This window comes from Rutilus rutilus (assembly GCF_951802725.1).
Source record: "Rutilus rutilus genome assembly, chromosome: 1".
Classification (NCBI taxonomy): Eukaryota; Metazoa; Chordata; class Actinopteri; order Cypriniformes; family Leuciscidae; genus Rutilus; species Rutilus rutilus.
Window position 1 is genome coordinate 19,766,671 of NC_140209.1, and position 25,350 is coordinate 19,792,020.

General features: G+C 37.9%; 1 protein-coding gene across 7 annotated transcripts in view; it reads left to right on the plus strand.

Moving 5' to 3' along the window:
* The window catches only part of LOC311292320 (uncharacterized protein), a 66,297-nt gene that overhangs the window by 32,699 nt on the left and 8,248 nt on the right, over positions 1-25,350 (plus strand). For 4 of the 7 annotated variants that reach the window (XM_084411964.1, XM_084411962.1, XM_084411963.1 and 1 more), the window contains exon 3: positions 7,008-8,578. In XM_084411964.1, coding sequence (XP_084268090.1) covers positions 7,008-8,305 — 1,298 coding nt within the window. In that variant the 3' untranslated portion in view covers positions 8,306-8,578. Of the gene's footprint in view, positions 1-7,007; positions 8,579-18,479; positions 18,617-25,043; positions 25,331-25,350 lie in introns of those variants that run through there. The other 3 variants (XM_084411965.1, XM_084411966.1, XM_084411967.1) reach the window with 3 other exon arrangements.

The following is a 25,350-nucleotide window of genomic DNA, read 5'->3' on the forward strand; positions in this document are numbered from 1 at the left end:
ATGAACATAGGCTATAACTCGTATTGCAAATTATATTAATTAAAACAGGGTAGCCTGGGTTTCCCCATGCTGCCTTGCTCGCAGCGCAATTTTATTCACGCTGCTAGGCAGCCTGGACACCATGGACCAGATTTTCCCCTGAAAAAGGGAACCAATCACAGAACGGGGAGGGAGCAGCAAGACGATGACGACACCGAAGCAGTTTGTTTATATCTATGGATCCAACATAGCATCAGACTCGACGTTACCTTCTACCCTCATGTTTATCTAGCACAAACGGTAATATTCGCTAAACACCATCGTGTACAAATAAATCTTTGACCCATCGTCTTTTTCCTCGTCGAATTTCTGTCACTCTACATACGTCATCTGGTATAATTGAAGCGATTGGCTATGAGCTACGTACAGGCGCATTTGATAGACATTCATAGCGCCCAATAAACGGCTCTGGGCATTCGTAAACCACGCCTCAAATACGAGAAAATGAACATGTGGTTCATGTGGCCAAGCATGCGCCCTTAAAATAGCATATGAATAACATGCGCAACGCGACTTTAGACTAGGTTTTTCCTGGTCAGTGGCGGAATAGTTTTCTAAACCTGCAAAATAGCACCAGGGAACGTTTGTGCTGGAACACGCCTCCTCTTTTCGCTGAACCGCCCCCGGGAGCGCAAGTTCATTTCCAAATTTACCGGCGTGCATCTGTGGAGGGAAAAGTATACTGTGTGCGGGTGCAAAATAGGAATGACACATGCGTCGCTGTACAAAGTCAATTGCGCTGGGTGCAAGATAGGGCCCTAAAACATTAAAGCATTTAATTGGTCTTGGAACAAGTGTTTAAATTGTTAAACAATGAGCTGCTGGGCTATAAATTCATGAAAAATGTTCGGATTTGAAGATATCCCTCTCTGTTTGGGTTGCTAGGGTGCTCTTAATGGTTGCTAGGGCATGGCTTGATAGCTTCACAATGATCCTGAGAGACTGATTGGTTGCCTGAGAAAAATGAGCCCACCTCCTTGTCTCTATGACAATGTGCTGCAAAGATATCCTTCTGGGCCTTTTATAATGGCAGTCTATGTAAACAGTTGCTAGGGTGCTCTTAATGGTCGCTAGGGTATGGCTTAATGGCTTCATGATGATCTTGAAAGACTGATTGATTGCCTGAGTAAAATGAGCCCACCCCCTTGTCTCTATGACACTGCTGCAAAATCATGTTCAATACAAAATCCCTATGCAATTTACCATAGTAGGATAAACATGCACAATCCAGTTTTTTGTTGGCCATTCCCTTCACCATAGTATGTCTATGGGGTACTTTCAGACACCTATATTATTGGATATAATAATATAAATAATAAAAACAAATGATACCTTCCCCTTCTTTTGGCGAGCATCTGTTCTTTTTTAACAGGATCAGCACTGATCCTTGCCCAGAAGTGATATAATTATAAATCTATAAAAAGGTAAAAATTCTGTCAAAATTCAGTCAAAATTCTATTTTAAATTGTATAATAATATACTTTGCACATACTCTGCACATTTTCCATTAATAAAATGTTGTATTTATGTATTCCAGATATGTGCAAATATGACCAACATACATTGCTGTAATTCAATACAACCAGTAAGTCATTCGTTATAACCAAAATTTTGGTTTAACTGAATGACTCTTTTGGTTATAACGAATGACAAAATCTTCATTCAGTGCTAAGAGGCTGATATCTAGTTGCCTAGCTTGTTAGTTAGCTATCTAGCTACCAAAAGGACAATCAAACATTTTATATTTAGTAAAAGTTTTTTAAATATTACAACATTATCCATGTTTTATAGTGGTTGTACCGAATGACCTGATATTTGGGGACATGTGTATGAGCAAGTAAAAACATGAATTTTTCTAATAGTTAAGAGAGAGTTAATTAATTTGCTTCACAACCATGTGGTCCTTTGCAGGTGTCTGAATGATGTCACATCCTGTCACACAATATTGACCACATGACTTTATATTGGTTACTCCGAATGACATCAGTGAAAATCATTTTTCCGGACATTCTTTCTCATAACAAAGCAACGACTTCTACGCATAATTTTAATACCATTTTGCACTATGGTGATATATAATGTTATAAAATCATGCCAGAATAAAAAATATATGAATTTATTAAATTTTAAGATATTTTAATCACAAATTAAATTGCTGTATTGGCCTTCGGACGGTTAAACCAAATGACCTTTTGACACTTCAAAATCTTTAAAATACCTTTATATGTAGTAAAATATAATTAAAAACTTTTGGATTCAGTAAAAGAGATCAAGTTGTACTATCTTACATACTTTGGATGTTATATATTTGTTTTTTTATTATTATTAAGGCCTTTGTACAAAAAAATGACCCGTCACATAGTGTTGTCACGATACCAAAATTATTGTTTTGATACCGATACCAAGTCAAGAATTGCGATTTCGATACTTTTTCGATACTTTTTCGATACTTTTCGTGTGCACTTAAGTGCGCTTGTTTCTCCGTGCGCGCTGATGCACTCATCCTGTTGACATTTCCGAATGCCTTCCTACAGTTGCTTAAAGGGTTAGTTCACCCAAAAATGAAAATTCTGTCAGTAATTACTCACCCTCATTTTGTTCCAACCCCGTAAGACCTTCTTTCATCTTCGGAACACAAATACTGAGTAAATACTGACAGAATTTTCATTTTTGGGTGAACTAACCCTTTAATAAAAGTGGGCTTTCCACACAAACAAACGTACATGTTTCATCAGTATGTGGAAAAAAAATGGGATTTTAACTGTCGGTCTCGGGTCTGGCTCGGACATAAATATCTTTATGCCTCTCGGGCTCGGGTCGGGTTCGGTTACTGCTGGGTTGGGTTCAGTTACTGCTCTGTCGGACGTGGGCTGGGCTCGGACAGAAAAATTCGGGCCGATCCGCACTCTAATCCATAGGGAGGCACTGGAAGAGTGCGTTGCACACACCAACATGAAATGCGTCTCTTACACATCTGGAATGCGGTCATTCTTAGAAGTATCGATACTAATAAATTTAGGTATGGTGACGTTTTTAATTTACGAGAATCGCGATATTTTTGAAGTATCGGTGCACCGCGCAACACTACCGTCTAGTGTTGTCACGATACCAAAATAATTGTTTCGATACCGATACAAAGTCAAGTATTGCGATTTCGATACTTTTCCTGAAATGGGAGAAACACTCTCAAATATGATTGCTGTGCTTTATTTTAAAAACTGGACAACATTCTAATCATATAACACACTAATAAATGAACATATGAACAGCAGATATATTAAACATTTGAACAAAATATGAAATATCAAAAGATAAAAAATAAATTAGAGCAATGACATTCAAGGTAAAAAAATAAAATAAATTTAACAGCATTATCTCATAAGAAACATAAGAGTTACCAGTAATAACTTTATCTTGATTCTGAACTTTGAATAAAAATATGAACAGCGATTATATTAAACAATGTTTAATATTGGTAACATACGATAAGCCTCATTGGTGATATATTTGACATTTGGGGAGAGAGTTGTGGAAGGCCTATACTTCATGTTAAACACAAATATATAGCAGCAAAGACAACGTCTGCAGTGTTGACGGCAAAATAGGCTACAGAATATTTCATTCTGTATTGAGAGGTGCAATATTTGAAAATCGATAATATTTTTTTTAATTACATTTATATTGTATTTATGTCAAAAACTAGAGACTTTCAAACATCAAAATATTCATAAAAATACATATAAACATCTTTCCCTATTCTATTTTGCCTGGAAACGCTTCCAACACGCTTGCGTGTTGCGTGAAAAATAGGCGTCGGTTCTATTCTAGCATGCGCGTGTTTTCCGCGCATCTCGAGCTGTGCCTGAGACTTGTGTGTCACGCAGGCAGTTAACATGGGAGCCGAAATAAAAACGGACACGCCACGCAGCCAGTGTGTCGCCGGCCTTACAAATCTGGAACGCGGTCATTCTTAGAAGTATCGATACTAATAAATGTAGGAATCGTGTAGTTTTTAATTTCCGATTTACTTTTGAAGGATCGGTGCACCGTGCAACAGAGCAAGGTAGGCAAAGTACTTCCATATGTCACTCCTCGCGTCATCTTTTTCTACGATGTGGACCACTTGTGCTCTCACATGCAGCCATCTCGCTGTAGTGTTTTGTCACATGACACTGACAGCAGCAGCTTCTTTGCTGCCTGCGTCAGGAAAAAAAAACACAGACGTCCATAGGGAGGCGTTTTTTTTTTTTTTTTTAAGTATCGATACTGATAAATTTAGGTATCGTGACGTTTTTAATTTCCGAGTATCGCGATACTTTTGAAGTATCGGTACACCGTGCAACACTACTACCGTCACGTCATTGACCCAGTTACACTTTGAAATAGGTACTGAATTTTCAACAAATGTTCAGTAAAGAGAGGACTGAGAAACTCTCTAATTGATTGACAACATCAGGTCAAACTAAGTATAATTTTAGCTCTGGTTCACAATTTTTTTCTTTTTTTGCAACCATGTTAACAAAATGTTGGACATTTCTCAACATAGTTTACAACATTGTTTTTTAAGCAATAAACATTAAACTGTATCAAGTAAATTATCTTTCCAGAAGGGCTGTAATCATAACTTAAGCAAACTCTGCATTATAGTTACTGATAAAGTTGTATTTCTCAAAGGATTTATATTTATAAGAAATGCTCTGAATTTAAAGGAGTCATGACCTGTAATTTTCACTTTTCCACAAGAAAAAATGTATAGCCGCGTTTCCACCGCAGGAACTTTCCCCAGGAACTAGGAACTTTGGGCTGGTACTCGATGTGTTTACACCGCAGGAACCAGGGTCTAAATGAAGTTCCGGGTAAATATTTCCCCCTCCGATAGTCCCTGCTCACGAGGTAGTACTTTTTCAAAGTTCAGGAACTTTCAGGGGTGGGACTTGTGCGCTGCACAAGCTGATTGGTTGTGTTCACGCCGCATTTTGGTTGGATGACTCCACGCAGCATTTTCTTTATTTTTAACCTCCCTTTTAAAAAGTGGCTTCATGCAGTAAAGTTGTCTGTCTGCAAATATGGAATTTAATAAAAAAAAACTGGTGGACTGGCGACGAGTTTCAGGCTTTATTATTTGGGTATTTGTGGAAGAGGAAACTTTCTGCGCGTTCGTCACAGCCATCTCACGGCCAATGTCCGCAATAGCTGATAACATACAATTTTATATCTAACGTTAGCATTACGAGCTCTGAACACGCTTTATCAGTGCTCGTCTCTTTTCTGCCACAGCTTTTAATATTAAGTCATTATGTTTACACATTGTCATCTATTGCAATGCAAACCATGTTACAAATTTACTATAACAGGATTGAAATCGCGCTTTGAGGTTGGTAACAAACAACTATTTACAAGACTGTCACTATTTATGATTGATAGACGGGGTTCAGGCTTTTTTTAAGCGTATTTGCGCAAAAGGAAATTTTTGCGCGTTCGTCCCAGTCATCTCACAACATACCTTGTCTAATTTTATACGCATACGAGCTTTCTGAACACGCTTTAGTATCAGTGCTCGTCTATTTTGTTATGTTAATTACCTCGTTAGTAAACCAATAACTGCAGCACAGTTTGAATCTCCTCCATACTTATAAATGTGGCGCTCAAAACTGATTACTGTCCGTCGCAGACTGGGAGGAGCAGTTGCGCGCAGTTTACCTTCCCGGTACTTTAGACCGCGGTGTAAACGCAGAAAGCAACCGGTCTGGGGCAAAAAAGGTTCCTGGGAAAAAAGTTCCTGGGACAAATTGTTCCGGGTAATTTCGGTGGAAAAGCGGCTTTTGTTATGATTGCCTAACGATTATACACTGGCCAGGAAGCCGATATTTAAAAGTGAAGCGTTTGTTTACCCCTGGGTTCGTCAACCAGCCCACGTGCACGCGCACTCAAATACATGATGTTAATTTCTGCGCCGACTTGACGTCAAGACGGCGCAGGATATACCATACATGGACACCGCAGACCTATGCTGCAGGAAGCCCGCCCTGCCCCTCTCCCCCTCATATTCAGTCGAGCGCCGCCATTACTGAATTCCGATTCAAAGTACGCACTCGACCATGAAAGATGCAGAAACGTGGTCCACACGTGAGTTGCTCTGTTGTTGACTGCCAGAATCAATATGGAAATGTTTTTTCATTTTGGAATGATATGCTGAAGTGTTACCTGTGGTGTCAACCCCCCTCCTTCCTGCCACCAATCAACGCGCCCCTCATTTGCATTATTACAATGACCGTCCACGACAGCCAAAATATCGCATCAGATCTTGCGAGACAATAATGCCTTCAGAAAGAAGGGTCAGAGGAGCTCTGTGTTTATTTTTTTTCAACTTTTCTTTTTTAGAAGGGCCTGAAAGACTATAATAGAGCGTGGGTATCCAAGGTAATACTAGGTTATGACTCCTTTAAGGAACGAGGAAAATCATGTCAGAAGTAACAGGTTTTAATGAAACATGTAGGACACAGATAATAAAAATTGTTCATTTAAAACCAGTTAAAGCCGCTGTCAGTCTAGACAGCAAGCAAAGTTCTGCAATTGTCATGAATTGACGTCACACTTTGTGCATCTTTTTTTTTTTAAACAACTAGAAGAGTAAGTAGTTTGAAATAGCTAAGAGTCTTCGTTTAGTATCAACCAGACTTAATAAAAAGATTATCAGTAAGGGAAAGGAATATCAATCTAATAGTTGTTGTCAGTATTATGGCCCTGTTGATGTATATTTTTAGATTAATATTATTCTACTTAAGTTTCATTTATCCAATTATTAACATTGTACCTTATTCATGGAGATTTTCAAGGACATGTGTAAATAATTTATAAAAGTTCTTCTAAATGATTACAATATTTTAGGGCTCACTTTTATGTCCTTTCACTGCATATTTCTCTTTTCACATGTACTAAAAATGAAATTATTTTTTCTTTCATTTCAGACCTGATGGAAGTGAAGAAGGAGAGTGAAGAACTGAGTGAAGTGAAGGAGGAGAGTGAAGAACTGAGTGAAGTGAAGAAGGAGAGTGAAGAACTGAGTGAAGTGAAGGAGGAGAGTGAAGAACTGAGTGAAGAGAAGGAGAAACATCATGTCAAACCTGGAGAAAAACCTTTGAGTCGCTCAAAGACATTTTTAAATAAAAGAAGAGCCAAGAAATCTTTCACCTGCACTCAGTGTGGAAAGAGTTACACAACCAAACATAGTCTAGAGCGTCACATGAGAGTTCACACTGGAGAGAAGCCGTTCACATGTGATCAATGTGGGAAGAATTTCACATACAAACATCATCTTGATGCGCATAGGAGTGTTCACACTGGAGAGAAGCCGTTCACATGTGATCAGTGTGGGAAGAGTTTCACAATAAAAACAAGTCTTAAGATGCACATGAGAATCCACACTGGAGAGAAGCCATTCACATGTGATCAGTGCAGAAAAACATTTATTGTGTCATCACACCTGAAGGCACACCTGACAGTTCATACAAAGGAGAAGCCACATTCATGTTCTGTGTGTGGAAAGAGTTTTTCAGTGCAGCAATCTTTACATAGACATCAGAAAACTCACACTGGTGTGAGAGAGTACATGTGCTTTGAGTGTGAGAAGACATTTATAACAGCTCAACATTTAAAACTGCATGAGAGAATTCACACTGGAGAAAAACCTTACAAGTGTTCACACTGTGACAAGAGATTCAGTGTGTTATCACAACTGAAAACACATGAGAAGATATACACTGGAGAAAAACCTTACAAGTGTTCACACTGTGACAAGAGATTCAGTCTGTCATCAGCTCTGAAATCACATGAGAGGATCCACACTGGAGAAAAACCTTACAAGTGTTCACACTGTGACCAGAGATTCAGTCAGTCATCAAATCTGAAAAAACATGAGAAGATCCACAGCGGAGAAAAACCTTACAAGTGTTCACACTGTGACAAGAGATTCAATTATTCATCATATCTGAAATCACATGAGAAGGTCCACACTGGAGAAAAAACTTTCAAGTGTTCACACTGTGACAAGAGATTCAGTACGTTATCACATCTGAAAACACATGAGAGGATCCACACTGGAGAAAAGCATTACAAGTGTTCACACTGTGACCAGAGATTCAGTCAGTCATCAAATCTGAAAACACATGAGAGGATCCACAGCAGAGAGAAGCCGCACATGTGTGATCAGTGTGGAAAGAGCTTCGCTTTTAAAAGTCAGCTGAAGATACACATGAAGATCTGTTAGATCCAGGACTGGAAGTGGCTGATATTCATTGGGGGGACTCTAGTTGGGAAGATTTTTTACTTTTAACACCCTGGGGGGTCAGCAATCACGCCGGCGTGATCTGCTCGATTTTTTTCTTATCAGTGCAAAAGAGACTCAAAATACTCTGTTGATTTTGAAGTGTTATACATCATTAGATCCTGTTAAGTGTCTATTTTTTGTGTATACTCACAATAAAAACAAAGTGTTGTGCTTTTTGCCAAATACAGAAAAATAAACACGATGCAAGTTCTGCCTTCTCTCTGTCAGTGAAGTCCATTCTAAAATTCGTCCGAAAATGAAATGTAACTCAGTGAATACTCAGTCCCACAGGTATACAGACACTCCGGCATATAGCTTAAATTCTCTTCTTTTAAATTAAATAATTTTTATAAAAAAAAAATATATATATTCTATGTAAATCTGTATGAAAAGAGAGAGATGTCAGTCGTTCTCATATCATCTCATTAAGTGATCGCTGCACATGAAGGCCTTGCAGTGGTAGCTAAAATCCAATGGGAGGAACCCGAGGGGGAACCCATTCTGCATGATCAGGGTTAAGTGCAGGAGCCTTTGTTCCCTATCTATGTGGAAGAAAGCTTGGTTTTTGTCCCAAGGCCCCACATTGGGAGCGTAATGTCGTTGGAAAGTCGTCTCGACAGACGCCTCTGTCACGGGCTGGGGCGCGGCCATGGATGACCGCTTTAAGAGAGGCCTATGGCAGGACCATCATTCTTCCTGGCACATAAATTACCTGGAAATGTTGGCGGTGTCCCGAGCTCTGAGGTAGACTTGTAGTCAAGACCGCCTAAACCGAGACCAAGACACTACCAAGACCAGAGGGTATCGAGACCAAGACAAGACCAAGACCAAATCGAGACCATGACCGAGACCAAGTCGAGACCGGAGGGGAAAAAAAACAGACTAGCGTTGAAGCTAAGCTATAACTTGTATGAATTCAAGAACAGCAGCATACTAGGGGTCAGCCGCAGTTTACATATTAGACGGTATTACTTCAACTACACAGGCAGAACAATACAGAGACAGACCATGTCATGTGTGTTACTGTGAGCTGACTGTAAATGTTTTTGCAGACTGGATGAGATCAACTATGTGTAGCAATTGCATGACGGCTGTTACTGCACTATTAGAGGATTGATACTCCTTTAACTTTGGTGTACTGTTGAGGACTGACATGACTGGTACTGACTGGTTCATCTGACAAAACATCAAACACCTCCACCTCCCTGAGAAATATGTAACCAATTGAAATTATACTTAATGTGTAGATGAAATCGTAACATCAAATTAAAGATACACAATTATAAACTTGGATTAGGCCTAATGTTAAGTCAACACAATGGAGATATGCAGATGATATTTAAAATACCATTTATTTAGTCTAACACCATCTTAAATACAATACTGTAGCCTAATCAAACAACAACACACACACACACAGATATAAAAGACACAAATTCATCTAAGCAAATGCCTGCCTATCTCTGCCGATTTCGGAATCTTAGACTCCAAATGAATCCATGCTGCAACTTTAAAATACATAATTACATTTTTAAAAACGAAATTATAGGCTTAAGTGCAGGATCCGAAAGTTGGTTGTTTTGTCGCTATGGTTACACACACAACACACACACACCATTGGCGGTGCGCTCAATGTCATCTGTCAGTTGTGCTGCAGTTACCCAAAATCTCCTGAATAAAGTTAAAACCCATCATGTCACTGATATGTGTTTTTTAAATCAAGTGATCAAAGTGCTCGTTGTCGCTGCGATCAGTGGCGCGGATAAAGTGTTTTCTCGTGTGGCTCGCGCACACGCCACACTGTCTGCACTCGGACGCGCGCTTCAATCCGTTCCGTTGTGGATAATAATGTTGCATTATCGAAAGTTGTGTCGTCGTGGATATTGTAGTATTGTATTGCTAAATCCCCCGACCACTATGTCGGTCTGAGACAGCGAGACCTAGACAAGACCGAGAGGTCCGAGACCAAGACAAGACCAAAGTAGCCTCTATCCGTCAGAGGTTCTGGTGGCCTACCAGGGAGCGCGACATTCGGCGATTCGTCACGTCTTGTACCGCCTGCTCCCAGACCAAGTCTAATAATTCACTGCCTGCTGGTCTCCTTAGACCTCTACCCGTCCCTTCTTGGCCGTGGTCCCACATTGCCCTTGATTTTATAACAGGACTTCCTCCATCAGGGGGAAATACTGTTATACTCTTAAATAAGTATTTCAAAAAAACTGAAATACTGTTATACTGTTGTCTACAGATTTTCTAAATCGGCCCATTTCATCCCCCTACCTAAGCTCCCCTCCGCCAAAGAGACAGCCCAAATCATTGTCGAGCATGTTTTTAGGATACACAGTCTCCCCTCTGACATTGTCTCTGACCGTGGACCCCAATTTGCTTCGCAATTTTGGAAAGAGTTTTGTCGTCTCGTCGGTATGTCCGCTAGCCTTTCCTCGGGCTATCACCCACAGACTAACGGACAAGCCGAGCGAGCAAACCAAATTATTGGCCGCATCCTTCGCAGTCTAGCCTTCCGCAATCCCACATCCTGGGCCGAGCAGCTTCCCTGGGCCAGATACGCCCACAATTCGGCTCCTTCCTCCACCACCGGTCTTTCTACTTTTCAATGTTGTTTAGGCTACCAGCCTCCGCTATTTTCCTCTCAGAACTCCGAGTCCAATGCAAGTCCCGTTACCGTGTTCGCCAAGCCGCTAATCGACGCCGTATTAAGAGCCCACGATACGTCTGTGGTCAAAGAGTGTGGCTTTCCACTCTTAACCTCCCACTCCAGTCCGTCTCACGCAAATTGGCCCCTAAATTCATCGGGCCATTCCGTGTCATTGAGGTACTGAGCCCTGTTAAACTCAAGTTGCCTTCTAATTTGCGGCGCATCCATCCTGTCTTCCATGTCTCTTGTCTTAAGCCAGTAGTTTGCGCTCCTCTTCGTCCTGCCGCTCTTCCTATCCGCGTCGAGGGCTCTCCTGTGTATACTGTCCGCAGATTATTGGACGTTCGCCCCCGAGGTCGTGGTCATCAATTTCTGGTCAATTGGGATGGATACGGTCCTGAGGAGAGTTTCAAGTTCAAGTTTACTTTATTTATATAGCACATTTAAAACAGCCATAGACTGACCAAAGTGCTTCACATCAGAAGAAAAGCATTATAATATAATTAAAACAAAGATTTAACAGATTAAAAAAAAAAAAATAATAATAATAATAATATGCCAAAGAAAACAGATGGGTTTTTAAGAGAGACTTAAAAATGGTCAAACTCAGAGCCATTCGAATTTCCACTGGCAAGTCATTCCAGAGACGCGGGCCAATTACCGAAAAGGCACGGTCACCTCTACGTTTAAGTCTAGAATGTGGAATTAAAATAAGATTCTGGTCTCCAGATCTTAAGCTTCTTGAGGGAATATACTGATGCAGCAGGTCAGATGGGTAGCCAGGTGCTTGATTGTGCAATTTGGCAATAATGTCACTAAGTGTCAGAAGAGAGACAGGTTCAAAGACATCCCAGGATATAGACAACTGTGGAGGGAGAGGCAGCTCAATAGAGGGAGTATGAGTTACCAGTCCTAAATTAACTGCTTTATCCTTAAAAAAACTCAAGAAGCTTTCAGAAAGAGCAGCAGAGGCAACAGACAGAGTATTGACTGGAGGATTAACAACTTTAGGAAAATAAGACTTTAGGTCTACAGTGATTATGTAATATTAAGTTTGAAAAATAAGTTGCCTTAGCCGATTTGGCGGCTCTCTGATAAGCCAGTAAACTGTCTTTAAACAACTGTAGTGAAATGTAAAGATTATCCTTCTTCCATTTACGCTCAGCCTTTCTACAAGCTTGCCTTAGCACCCGAGTCTCAGCGGTATGCCACAGTTCAGATTTATCTTTGTGCTTAAGAGGCCTTGAAGGAACAGTCTCATTCAATACATCAAGCCAAACGCTATTTAACAGACTCAGGTGTTCATCAGCATCCAGGTCCGCTAACGGAGAGTCCAGGAGTAGATGAGAACAAGATTTAAAAAAACACTGACTAAAACTTTCACTGAACTGACGAGAGTAGACCCTGGACATAGACGTCGTTTTAGTAGAGACATGAGGAAGACTAGGAAGAGACATGGAAAATAAAATAGGCTTATGATCAGAGAGCATATAATCAGAAACTGTCATATCAGAAATATCGACCCCGTAAGAAAGAACAAGGTCCAGAGTATGACCGTGGATATGAGTGGATTCTTTAACCCACTGTATCAACTTAAAAGCATCAATTATATTAATAAATTCCCTTGCCAGAGGGATTGACTTACAGCAGACATGAATGTTAAAATCGCCCACCAATAAAAAACGATCAAATTTAATCACAATTTTACCAATGAGATCAGTGAATTGCTGTAAAAAGTCCTTAACTGAATGTGGAGGACGGTAGATCACCCCTAAGCAAACAGGACCGTTCCAGTTGAGATGTAGAAATAGGACTGATGTGTCTCTCACACCTCTAACACACATCTGTGCCATTTGCTTCACAGGGTCATCCTTAAAAATATTTTGGTTTGCCTTAACAGGCAAAAAAAAAAAAAGGGTCGGTAGGTCGGTCTATATATTTTTTTCCTAGATTAAAAAAAAAAAGTAAAATTTTGGTCATGGTGATTACGTAGGTATGAATTTAAACAAATTTTCATATCGGGACTTCACTGACAGTTTTCCAGAACTTTGTGCCAAGTTAAAGAGGTGTCGAGAGAAAAGTATGGCGCGTTTCCACCGCAGGAACTTTACCCAGGAACTAGGAACTTTGGGGTGGTACTCGGTGTGTTTACACCGCAGGAACCAGGGTCTAAATGAAGTTCTAGGTAAATATTTCCCCCTCAGAAAGTCCCTGCTGGCGAGGTAGTATTTTTTTAAAGTTCCGGAACTTTCGGGGGTGGGACTTGTGCGCTGAACATGCTGATTGGTTGAATTCATGCCGCATATTGATAGGTTGATTCCACGCAGCAGACTGAGAGGAGCGCGCGTAGTTCAACGTCACCAGACAATTTGCATAATCTGCCCGGTACTTTAGACCGTGGTGTAAAAATGCAATAAGCAACCAGTCTGGGGTAAAAAAAAAAAAAGTGGTAAAAACGCAATAAGCAACCGGTCTGGGGTAAAAAAAAAAGTGGTAAAAAAGTTCCTGGGACAAATTGTTCTGGGTAATTTTGGTGTAACCGCGGTCTGTTATTTCTTGATAACAGACTGCTGCGAAGTATAACACACCGTTGCCATGAAAAACAGACTGTTGCTATAAACGCGGAACGGACTATTTTCTTTAGCGGAAGCAATACAATCGTTTTTAAATCAATAAACTCCTTTTTTAAATCAATAATTTGTGTCAAATTATTGATTTATTTGGTAGGTAGCCATGTAATAAGCGGGATAATGTATAGCGAGGCGGTTGTTATAGCGAATAACAACCCCTTCAGGCTGATTCAGCCTGTCGGGGTTGTTATTCGCTATAACAACTGCCTCGCTATACATTATCCCTTACATATTTCTCAGGTCTGTGGGACAAGTAGCTTATACGCTGAGTTTCGGTTCATTTAAGAGAGGAGCGCGCTGGTGCCTCCCTGTCGTGATTATATTGCCTGCTATATTTAGCCTACTTCTTATTTATTAAATACAGGCAATTGGTTGATGAAACATTAATTAAAATTAAGATACAATTAATACAAAACGAAATTCACTTTAAAGAAAGGCATTCTACAAAAACAAACTTAATGAAGTGGTCAAAATCGAGTCTGCCCACTCTATTTGTCTCCCGATATTTTCGAGATCATCTTATCTTATTCATGCTTTTCACTTTTCACATAATCAATATGAAATTTGAAAAAAATATTATTTTATTTAAACATGAATATGAAACTAAATCGTTTTTTAATGAATGGGCTACAACACATAGGCCTATTAGCCTACAGTAGACTACAGAGAAATTTTATGTTGGAGCGTCTTGCCGGTGAGCATGTGTGGGGAGAGATACGATTTTCAACCAATCATCGAATATTATTTTGCTTGATATGCCAATATTTAATGTTTGGTATTTTAAATGCCTGTTTGAGATCTCTATGAAAGTTTTAATTGTAGTGCCGCTTTCAGAGCGCTCACGTCTGTAACATTGTTCTTCCTCATAAATGCGAACACGAAAAATAAAAAATTAAAATAAAAAATGAATATATTATGTTCTGTGGGGAGCTGACCCTTCTTCATCCGGTGGCTATATTACTTTTGGTTTGCGCAGTGTAATTCATAGAATTACTAAAACATATTTTACCACCTAAATGTTAAAGATTTTTTGTGTCACGTCCGGACCGTAACGCAAGTGTAGGCTATTTATAAAACGCATGTGTATACTAATATTTTTCTAATGTCTGGACTCCTTTATTAAGGGATTATGGATGTATAAACAGACGTTTTAATATATTAGTATTAAACGCATTTTCTGATAATTTATATTTCAAGTTTTGACTGCAAATGTCACATCCATAACGCTGGAATTGCCCAATAAAGAAGTGGTAGCATTAGCATTTTTATTTAAAAGAAAGAGCATAGCCTATGCTTGTATGTAGGCCTATGGGCAATTTATATTCACAATACTTCCTAAAATATAATTAATATAATTTTACTGCATTTGTATAAGTTGTTTTAAGAGTAAAAAAAAATCCGTCAGTCATAACACAAGTTTACAACCGGCAAGTCGGTCGGACTAAAAGGGGAAAAAAAAGTTCTTTTGGTCGGTCCTAAATTGACAGGGTCGGTCGGGTTACGGCAAACAAGAATATTTTTAAGGATGGCCCAGGACACACACGAGTCATTCTAGAATTGGGGGTACATTTCGAGTTTATTAAAGATGACACTGTTATTTCTCTCATCTTTATTCTACATTTCTACCAGATAAACCTTCCTTTATTTAAAAAAAAAACTTTTTTGAATCAGTTTCGAATAATAACACAAATTATATCACACTATCACTAAAAATAATGCTTTATGTATATTTAGGAAACAATAATAATGGGAAATATTAACTAAATGACTCCCACTCCAACTATTATTGACTGTCTCTGCCTCCTGATTCATACATTCAACTTGAATTATGATGAAACAAATAAGTCTAATTTTCTGGTCAAATCTGTTATAAAACAAACAAACAAAAAAAACTCCAAAGCATTTGTAGAAAAAGCATGCGATTGGACCAAGGGATATCACTTCCTCTGGCGGGAAATTCTGGAAAGCAGTGAAGTATGTCATTATTCTTCTCTCATTAATTTGTACAAAATGTTTAGGATGTAGATTAATTATTTGTCAAATCTATTATTGTGATATTGCAGTGAATCTCTCATTCACTTTTAAAAAAAACGATAATATGGCGAAAACCCATACAATTCTGTTTTTAGACATGCCATGTGGTATCTGGTTTGAGGTTAGTTTTTTGAGCTAAAGCACAAAATGGTGGAAAATGTGAACTCTGTTATCGTCAACCCAATGTATCTATAAGAGTTGACAGATTTTTCCGTTAGTACATTGATGTTCAGTATATATATTTTACATTTTACAAGTTTAAAATCAGCAAATATTGAAAATGTTGAATTTAAAGTGCATTCTATGAAAAAAAAAGAAAAGTTTAACAGAAAAAAATCCTATTTTTTGTTTTTTCCTCTACTTGAAATGTAACTGCAATTCTGGAATGAGTCAAACGCTTATTCCCACTACATACTGATCTACTAGTGTGTTCTAACATGTTTTGTCTCATCTGACAGCTTATAAACTGAACAGAATTGTGCTGAATTTACTAAAGATATTAAAGTATCCTAATGTACAATATAACTGAAACATGTTAAAGGAACTGTATGTAAGATTGTGGGCAAAACTGGTACTGCAATCACTTTCAAATTACTGTAGAGCAGTGTATCCCCCAGGGGGGCAGGGATTTGTATTATTTTGAAGGTACCCCCGGGCGCCGCCATTGGCTAGCGGAACCCCACCTGCAGTTAGCATCCCATTGACTCCCATTCATTTTGGCGTCACTTTGACAGCGAATAACTTCACATCTGAGGCGTTTAAAGACTCCATTTGTCCATTATTTATTTCTAAAGAAACACGAAAATGTATAAAAGGCTCCATTACCTTGTAGCTTACGTTATGGCCCTGTAGAAGCAGTTTTTGTAAAAGTAGGCTAACGATTGCGTCACAGCCACGCGACTCTCTGTCGCACAGTAGGAAATTACCGTATGGACAGGAGTAGAAGCTCGCGGGCAATCGGGAGGACGTCGAGGCAAAATGACAAAGTAATTAATCAGAACACCTACAAAAAGTTTCTTCTGCTCCAAAATCATGGACAGCTCATACTCACGCTCTCCGTCTCTGCGAGTTTCGGAAGGTAATGATTCAGATTGATCTTGGCACAGCTACTAGAAGACAGACGGTTTGCTCACGTCACATCTACGTCGTCGAGCTCAGTTTGAGTCTGCGCAGTTCGCTGGACCCCCAGGAAGTAAGAGTTTCTAATGGGCTTCACTTTGTCTCCGTTGAATCCAATGGGGTCGCTGTGTCCATTTCTTTTACTGTCTATGGTATCCCCTCACCCTCCCCCCTGACTTGAGGTTGCCAGATAGGCTGCAGGATCCAGCAGGAACGTAGGCTGACACGTTTGTAGCTGCAGCTGTGGTAACTACAGCAGAGCTGGCAACCCAGATGCTGAAACACTACTGACTTCGTGATTGGTAGATAGGTGGAGGGTGGGGCATCAGGCCAAAACACAACATGACAACATCAACATCAGTTGAGGGCTGCAACTATCACTTTTAAATGACAATATCCTGGCCGGACTACTGTTGTCAGTGATATTAGTATTTGAAATGAACATGATTTCTTAATGTCTAGTGACATATCAGGGACATTTTATGATTAATTGAAATACATTTCTTACATACAGCTTCTTTAAAGAACAAAAAAACTAGGGGTCAGATTACTTATATTGGGGTCAGATAACTAAATGCTCATTCTCCTTCTGCATTTTAATCCTATTATTGGTTCAAAATAGCACTGTAATCCTTAAAGATTTACAAAATATAAAGATGTACAAAATGTTTAGGATGTAGATTAATTATTTGTCAAATCTATTATTGTGATATTGCAGTGAATCTCTCATTCACTTTTTAAAAAAACGATAATATGGCGAAAACCCATACAATTCTGTTTTTAGACATGCCATGTGGTATCTGGTTTGAGGTTAGTTTTTTGAGCTAAAGCACAAAATGGTGGAAAATGTGAACTCTGTTATCGTCAACCCAATTTATCTATAAGAGTTGAGAGATTTTTCCGTTAGTACATTGATGTTCAGTATATTTTACAAGTTTAAAATCAGCAAATATTGAAAATGTTGAATTTAAAGTGCATTCTATGAAAAAAAAAAGTTTAACAGAAAAAAATCCTATTTTTCATCAGTTGAGGGCTGCAACTATCACTTTTAAATGACAATATCCTGGCCGGATACTACTGTTGTCAGTATTAGTATTTGAAATGAACATGATTTCTTAATGTCTAGTGACATATCAGGGACATTTTATGATTAATTGAAATACATTTCTTACATACAGCTCCTTTAAAGAACAAAAAAACTAGGGGTCAGATTACTTATATTGGAGTCAGATAACTAAATGCTCATTCTCCTTCTGCATTTTAATCCTATTATTGGTTCAAAATAGCACTGTAATCCTTAAAGATTTACAAAATATAGTGTTTTCAGCATCTCTGTTAAAGGGTTGATCAGCTTTTTTTCGAAGGCTTGATTGTTTAGGCTATGTGGTGCAGTCTAACATGTGTTCATGCTTAATAAAAATAATAAAAAATAAAAAACGCATTATTTTTCATATAATTTACCTTTATTCTACACCGCTGTGTCTCTTCTCCTTCTTTTCTTACAGTCTATGCTCTTCTCCTAAAACGGTCTGAAAATTTCCACGTTATAAGAAGCCTCTCCCTCAGAAATACACGACGGGCTCTGATTGGTCAGCTTGGCCCAGTGTGTTGTGATTCGCTAAGCGCCTAGTCACGCTGTCCGGAAACGTCACGTCCGTTACCATAAGTAGTTGCATGTGCTCCGGTGTATTGTAAACACAGCCGTTTATATTGCCTTATCAATTTCAGTCCGAATCAGATTTAGAGAATATTAGTGGAGAGGAATCGAGCAGAACTTGCGCACGAACGGCTGTTACAGGACGTTTCAGAAAGGTATGTTTTTTTTTTATATATATATATATATATATATAGATGTCTCATACTTTTTTATAACGTTACGCTGTTATTTGTAAATGCTACTGCTTATGCTAATGTTACTGTTTATGTTAAAACACGCAAAAAGGTCATACAATCGTCTTAACTCATAACATTACAATCCTCGAAGGGATTATTTGATCTCTCTCTCTCTCTCTCTCTCTCTCTCTCTCTCTCTCTCTCTCTCTCTCTCTCTCTCACACACACACACACACACACACACACACACACACACACACACACACACACACACACACACACACACACAACAAAACAAATGTAGCCAAATATCTGTCGTCAGAATATGAGCACATTACGAGACTAACCATGGTTTACCTCAGTAAAGAAAATGTTCAGAACCATGTTTAATGTAACGTTCCTGTAGCCATGAGATAATTATTTTATGCCGTATTTCAGACTTATCCTTTGATAAAACAGGAACAAATACATACAGTGAACTGGAGTATTTGTATTAGCCTATCTGACATACATTTGACAGTAATATGTTATTTAGCCACAGCCACAAATCTAACACTAAACTGAAAAGGGTATTTAGTTTTACAATATAACTGTATAGGAAACAGTGCAACAAGTAAATCTATGAATATAAATATAAATATATATATATATATATATATATATATATATATATATATATATATATATATATATATATATATATATATTAGTGCTGTCAATCGATTAAAAACTTTAACTAGATTAATCACACATTTTTTCTGTGATTAATCGCAATTAATCGCAATAAAAAAAGAAATGTTTTTGTACGTTTTTAATATATTTTATAATGTAATAATTTCACAGTTAATCAAATTAATGTAGAAACAACATAAAGACAGTATATTTTAAATAATTTTTAATGGCATCTTTTTATGAATGAAGGCCAGTATTACTGATATTAATACAGCTACTGATTTTTTTTTCTTTTTCACATTTATTAGGCTTCAAAAATATAACACTTTTTAATTTAAGTGAACTTAAAACAATGCTAACATAAACCCATAATAAATGTCATATTTATTCGTGCCCTTCCTGTCTTAACAGTTAGGAAATATACTGTAATAAAGTTATCAAAGTTATATGCAGTCTGCACTGCATAAACTATAAATTAAATAGTTAATCCTTATTAAAGCTACAAAAGTTATTTAGTCAACAGCAGTGAGTCATTTTCTCTGTTCCCTTTGTTCTTTAACTTTACTGACAGGAAGCTTTATTGGCTGCTGTCCCTTTAAGAGCAGACACACACACACACACACACACACGCGGATCTCACCGTTTATATACCGTACTGTCTATGGATCTCACACGCGCGCCTCATTCTCTCGCAACTCTTCGTTCATTTTAGACTTTATATAAATCATTTAAGACTGCTCTTATGAGGATAATCGACAAAACTGACATTTTGGGATTGTTATTGTTAGTTCAAGCGCGAAAGAGAACTGGATTCTGGCGCCCTGTCTATGCATTGTGTGTGTGTGTGTGTGTGTGTGTGTGTGTCACATAAAGACATTCACAGACAGCGCTTTCTCTTTTGTCTTGCCGCGCTTGAAATGTTTAAAAGCATTTAAATGAATAAGAGCGTGATCATATAATGTAAAGCTAGCCAACGGATGGCAGAAAAGACGGATGCTGCGTTAATTGCGTTAAATATTTTAACACGTTAAACCAGACAAAAATTAATCGCATGCGTTAACGCGTTAACGTTGACAGCACTAATATATATATATATATATATATATATATATATGTGAATAATATATATAAAAAACTCTTTAAAACTTCATTTCCAGAAACTATTTTGTTAAATAAAAGGCATTTCAGTTTTTAAATACGAAAGTACAATATTAACTTAACTCAATCGAAGTAGTCTTGTATTATTGATGTTTTATCCATGTCATATTGAGAGAAATAACAGCATCATCTTTCAATAGAGCAGTTTTATAGGCTTTTATCATCTATCCTGACTCAAATAATGTGTTTCTAACAGCAGACATAATAATATTAACAGATCTGCTGAAAACACTCTTTATTTCATTTCATTTTATTTCCTAATTGTTGGTTTCTATAGAGATACTAGGGCTGCACGATAACAAGAAAAATGATAATAAGCATTATTTTGCACAAAATTGTAATCACGATTATTATGTTAGTTAAGAACTTTTATTTCACTTCAGTATGTTTATTGCTTTTTATGGCCAAATAAAAAATAAAAACACACATTATAAACAGAACATAAATACTGAAAGTCACTGTATTGAAACTGTATGTTTAACTCAGGTAAAAATAAAACTGGGCCTCTTTTAAATGCCAAATGGAAATAAAATAAAATTTTAATGAATAAAACTCCAATGTGAAAAACGTATTCAGTTTTTTCCCTATCCTATGATGGGCTTACGTATATGTATTTGCGCATACATGTTACAGGTTTTTGGCTGGAAACACAAGTCTGTCAACATGATCTGGCTTTAGGGAGGAGCGCAAGCAAGTAACAATATTCAACAGAAAAACATTGTCAAGCCAAAAGCATATGAAGTCTACAAGTAAAAATAGTAAAAGGCCCAAATGTGTTAATTTAAAAAAAATTGTTGTTTAACTATAAGTACATTGACAATTTTTTGTTTGCTTATTGCAAAACTTTTAAACAGAAATAAATCTTTGGTATTTTAACACGATTATATTTGTTAATCTTAAATGCATTATGAAAACATGACCTAAGAAATAACGAAAATACTAAATTATGAACACTGATCCAGATTTATTACTTGTCATTAGCTCATGATACCTAATGCATTTTAATGCTAACAAATATATATATATATATATATATTATAAAATTAAACCTTATAACAAATATTTTCCTTCTTTCAGGATATAGTAGAGATTATTCTATTATAGATGCCTATTTATATATATTAACCGCAAAGCTGCGATTACAGTCTGGTCACGTGACACGCGAGAGTAAACCAGTCTGGAGCATCAACATGGCACGCTACGCATATAGGCCTGGCTACATGAAATAACAGTTTATGTTTAATTTATGTGATATTGTGTTATAGATTCTCTCCAACAATTCTGTATCGATTAAAGGGATAGTTCACCCAAAAATTAAAATTCTGTCAGTAATTACTCACCCTCATGTTGTTCCAACCGCGTAAGACCTTCGTTCATCTTCGGAACACAAATTAAGATATTTTTGATGAAATCTGAGCCTTGTCTCACTCCTCCATAGGCTGCTAGGTGGCCCAAACTTGCTGGCCCAGAAAAGTTATTAAAGAGATCGTTAATATAGTCCAAGTGACTACAGTGGCTCAATCTTAAGTATATCAAGCGACGAGAATACTTTTTGTGCGCAAAAACAAACAAAAATAACGACTTTATTCTACTATTCGTTTCCTTCTCTCTGGACCTCTATTTGGTTCGCGTAGTCTTTTAGCGCAGCGCTTCTGTGTTACACGTCACCACGTAGGCTCACTATTGGCCGACGCTGGTCATGTGTGTGATGCGTGATGACGTGCAACACAGACGCGCAGCGCAAAAACACTACGAGGCCCAGAGAGAAGGAAATGAATAGTGGAATAAAGTCGTTATTTTTGTTTGTTTTTGCGCACAAAAAGTATTCTCGTTGCTTGATATACTTAAGATTGAGCCACTGTAGTCACTTGGACTATATTAACGATCTCTTTAAAGGGGTCATATAATGGTACATGCACTTTTACAAGTTGATTGCACTGAAATGTCTGTTGGCAGTGCCTGTACACAACCATCCTATCATGATAAAAATCCATCCAGTGGTTTTGTTTTAATCTCCTTATATGTTTGACCATCTCTGAAATCAAGCCGTTCGATATTGTGACGTGATAAGATCGTACGCCCCTCCCGCTAGCCCCTCCCGCTATTGTGATTGACAGCCGTGTTTCAACACAAGACCTGCCCTGAGCAAGCTGTGACAGCCGTCGTCATAGTAGTCCGCCATTGTTGATATGCTGGAGTAGAATGGCGTCTAAGCGATTGTGGTGTTCTGTTCTTAGATGTAATAAGGAACACAGCAGTCATTTGGATGTTCCTAAATCCGAGCCGTTGAAGAAGCAGTGGCTGAGTTTTGTTTTTGAAGCGATATGCCCAAAGGATTGACGCGGGGATTCCCTCACGGGGATTCCCCACGATCGTCTGTGCTTTCATGTTTGTGCGAATCATTTCACACCAGACAGCTTCACAAACGAGAAAAAACGGATCGGTACCAACGTGTTCCTGCTGAACCTCCAGAAGATGTGAGTGTAATGTTTTATTAACCTTTATATTAGTATTTATATTAATCTTTGCGAAATTTGCAAACCTTGCTGCAGGCTTCACGATGAATGCGTCTAAGGTTTACACTCAGGGTACATTACAGCATGTTTTCTATGTATGACGTTCTCAATATAATTCATAATCCCACGTTTATAACGAATAACACGTGGTTATTGTGTTAGATACGGTCAGAGAATTTCTAATACGGTGTACCCACAGAACAGAGGGGCGGGGTGAGCAAAGCTCATTATCATTTAAAGACACATGCACTGAAACGGCGTGCTGAAAACAGAGCTGTTTTTGACCAGGTAAAATTAGTGTTTTCTTACAATACTAATGAGAATTTTTAATTAAAGTATATTACAAACTTTTAATTTAGACCCTAAAGAATCATATTAGCTTGTACAAAAATGGCATTATATGACCCCTTTAATAACTTTTCTGGGCCAGCAAGTTTGGGCCACCTAGCAGCCTATGGAGGAGTGAGACAAGGCTCGGATTTCATCAAAAATATCTTAATTTGTGTTCCGAAGATGAACGAAGGTCTTACGCGATTGGAACAACATGAGGGTGAGTAATTACTGACAGAATTTTCATTTTTGGGTGAACTATCCCTTTAAGGTAATTTCAGATTTATGTCTGAGCTTAGTTTTAAACAGTTTTTTACGTGATGACGCGTGTGCTTTATAAACAACCGTAGCTGCTATTCTGCTTGCTTCTAATTCCTCTGTCTCTCTCTCACACACACACACACACACGACACCACTCGAACCTTCCGAGAAATAATCTTTAATAAAGTTCAGAAAAGTTGAAGCGAATTACAAGGGCATTCGCGGGTTTCACTGCACAAGATATGAGATAAGTTACGCGTGGTCTGCGTGATGTTACTTTTGTAGTGCGCGCCTGCGTGGTCTAGCCCGCCGGTATTTTACTTACAGATGTTCTATGAAGGCATCATGTCTTGGAATGCAGTTAGCTTATATATTAAAAATATGAAAATCACAGACAGAAGCTGCTTTCAATTTCAAATACTCACGCGCGCTTTGCGAAGAGTGCTTGAGCATGCGGCTGTGAGCGACTCCGTCTACGTGGTTAAATGTACTTGCCTCTCAAAATGCTTTTATAACACGAAATTAATGTGACACAGTTATATCTTTAGTTATTAAACAGACAGGACAAACCACATCTTATAATTTCAAAAGAGATGAAAACGTTCAGACAGCCTACTCTTAAATACTGAAAGCACTCTTTGTTTATTGCTTGTAATATTTTTTTCCTCTCTTTGTTATTTGTTTTGAAGCTATATTTGTTAAAATTATTAACATGTAATTGTATTAATTTAGTTTTTTAATGTGTAATTATTATAAGTAAGCCTACTTATTATGTAATTAAATATTTAAAGTTTTATTAATAAGATCAATTAAAGAACAAAGTTAGATCGGCTCATGAGGTGCCTAAAGATTCCCTTCCCTATTTTACAATGATTTATTGCTTGTTTCTGTTAAATAATAGAAAAGATAAAGAGCTTAAAAAATAATTGCATATTAAATCGCAATCGCAATATTGGTAAAACTAAATCGCAATTAGATTATTTTCCAAAATCGTTCAGCCCTAGACTCGTACCTGATCAACATCACTTTCACTGAACCCGAAATACTTCCAAACAATGGAGTATGACCCCTTTTTGGGAACTAACGAACGCACTTCTTCACCTTCATCTTGTTGTTCTGTCATTATTTTTATTTCAGCTGAATGACTATAAGCTTATCGCGTGACGCCAACTTCTGCTACACCATGAGAGAGCGCTTGAAATCTAAACACTGTCACGTGAGACATGTGACAGAGTTGATCATCCGTACACTCAAGTTCAACCCATAAGGAAAACGAACACTGAAACCCTACAATGTTTGTTTTGTGCGATATCGCAACGATTAAGGTTAATTAATCATGGGAGACAGATATCGTTATCGCGATTAAAATACGATTAATCGTGCAGCCCTAAGAGATACAGACATAAATGCTTAGATGTGTCATTTAGTATTAAAACAAACTCAGTAACTGATAACTTTGATTTTTGCAGATCAACTCCTCCCACAGCAATCACATCATCAGTGAAGCTCCTCCCACATCAGTCTCATCATCAATTAAACTCCTCCCACAACAATCACATCATCAGTGAAGCTCCTCCCACTGCAATTCTCCAATAAATGCTGGAATATTCCCATCAGCTACAAGTGAAGATGAGCACAATGCATCAGGAAGAGCTGAAATCTGTAAAGACTGAGTTTATTAAAGAGGACAGTGAGAACATGAGTGATCCAGAACCCTGCAGAATGAAACACACTGAAGATCCTGAAGAACAAAGAGGTTGGTGTTTATTCTTCATT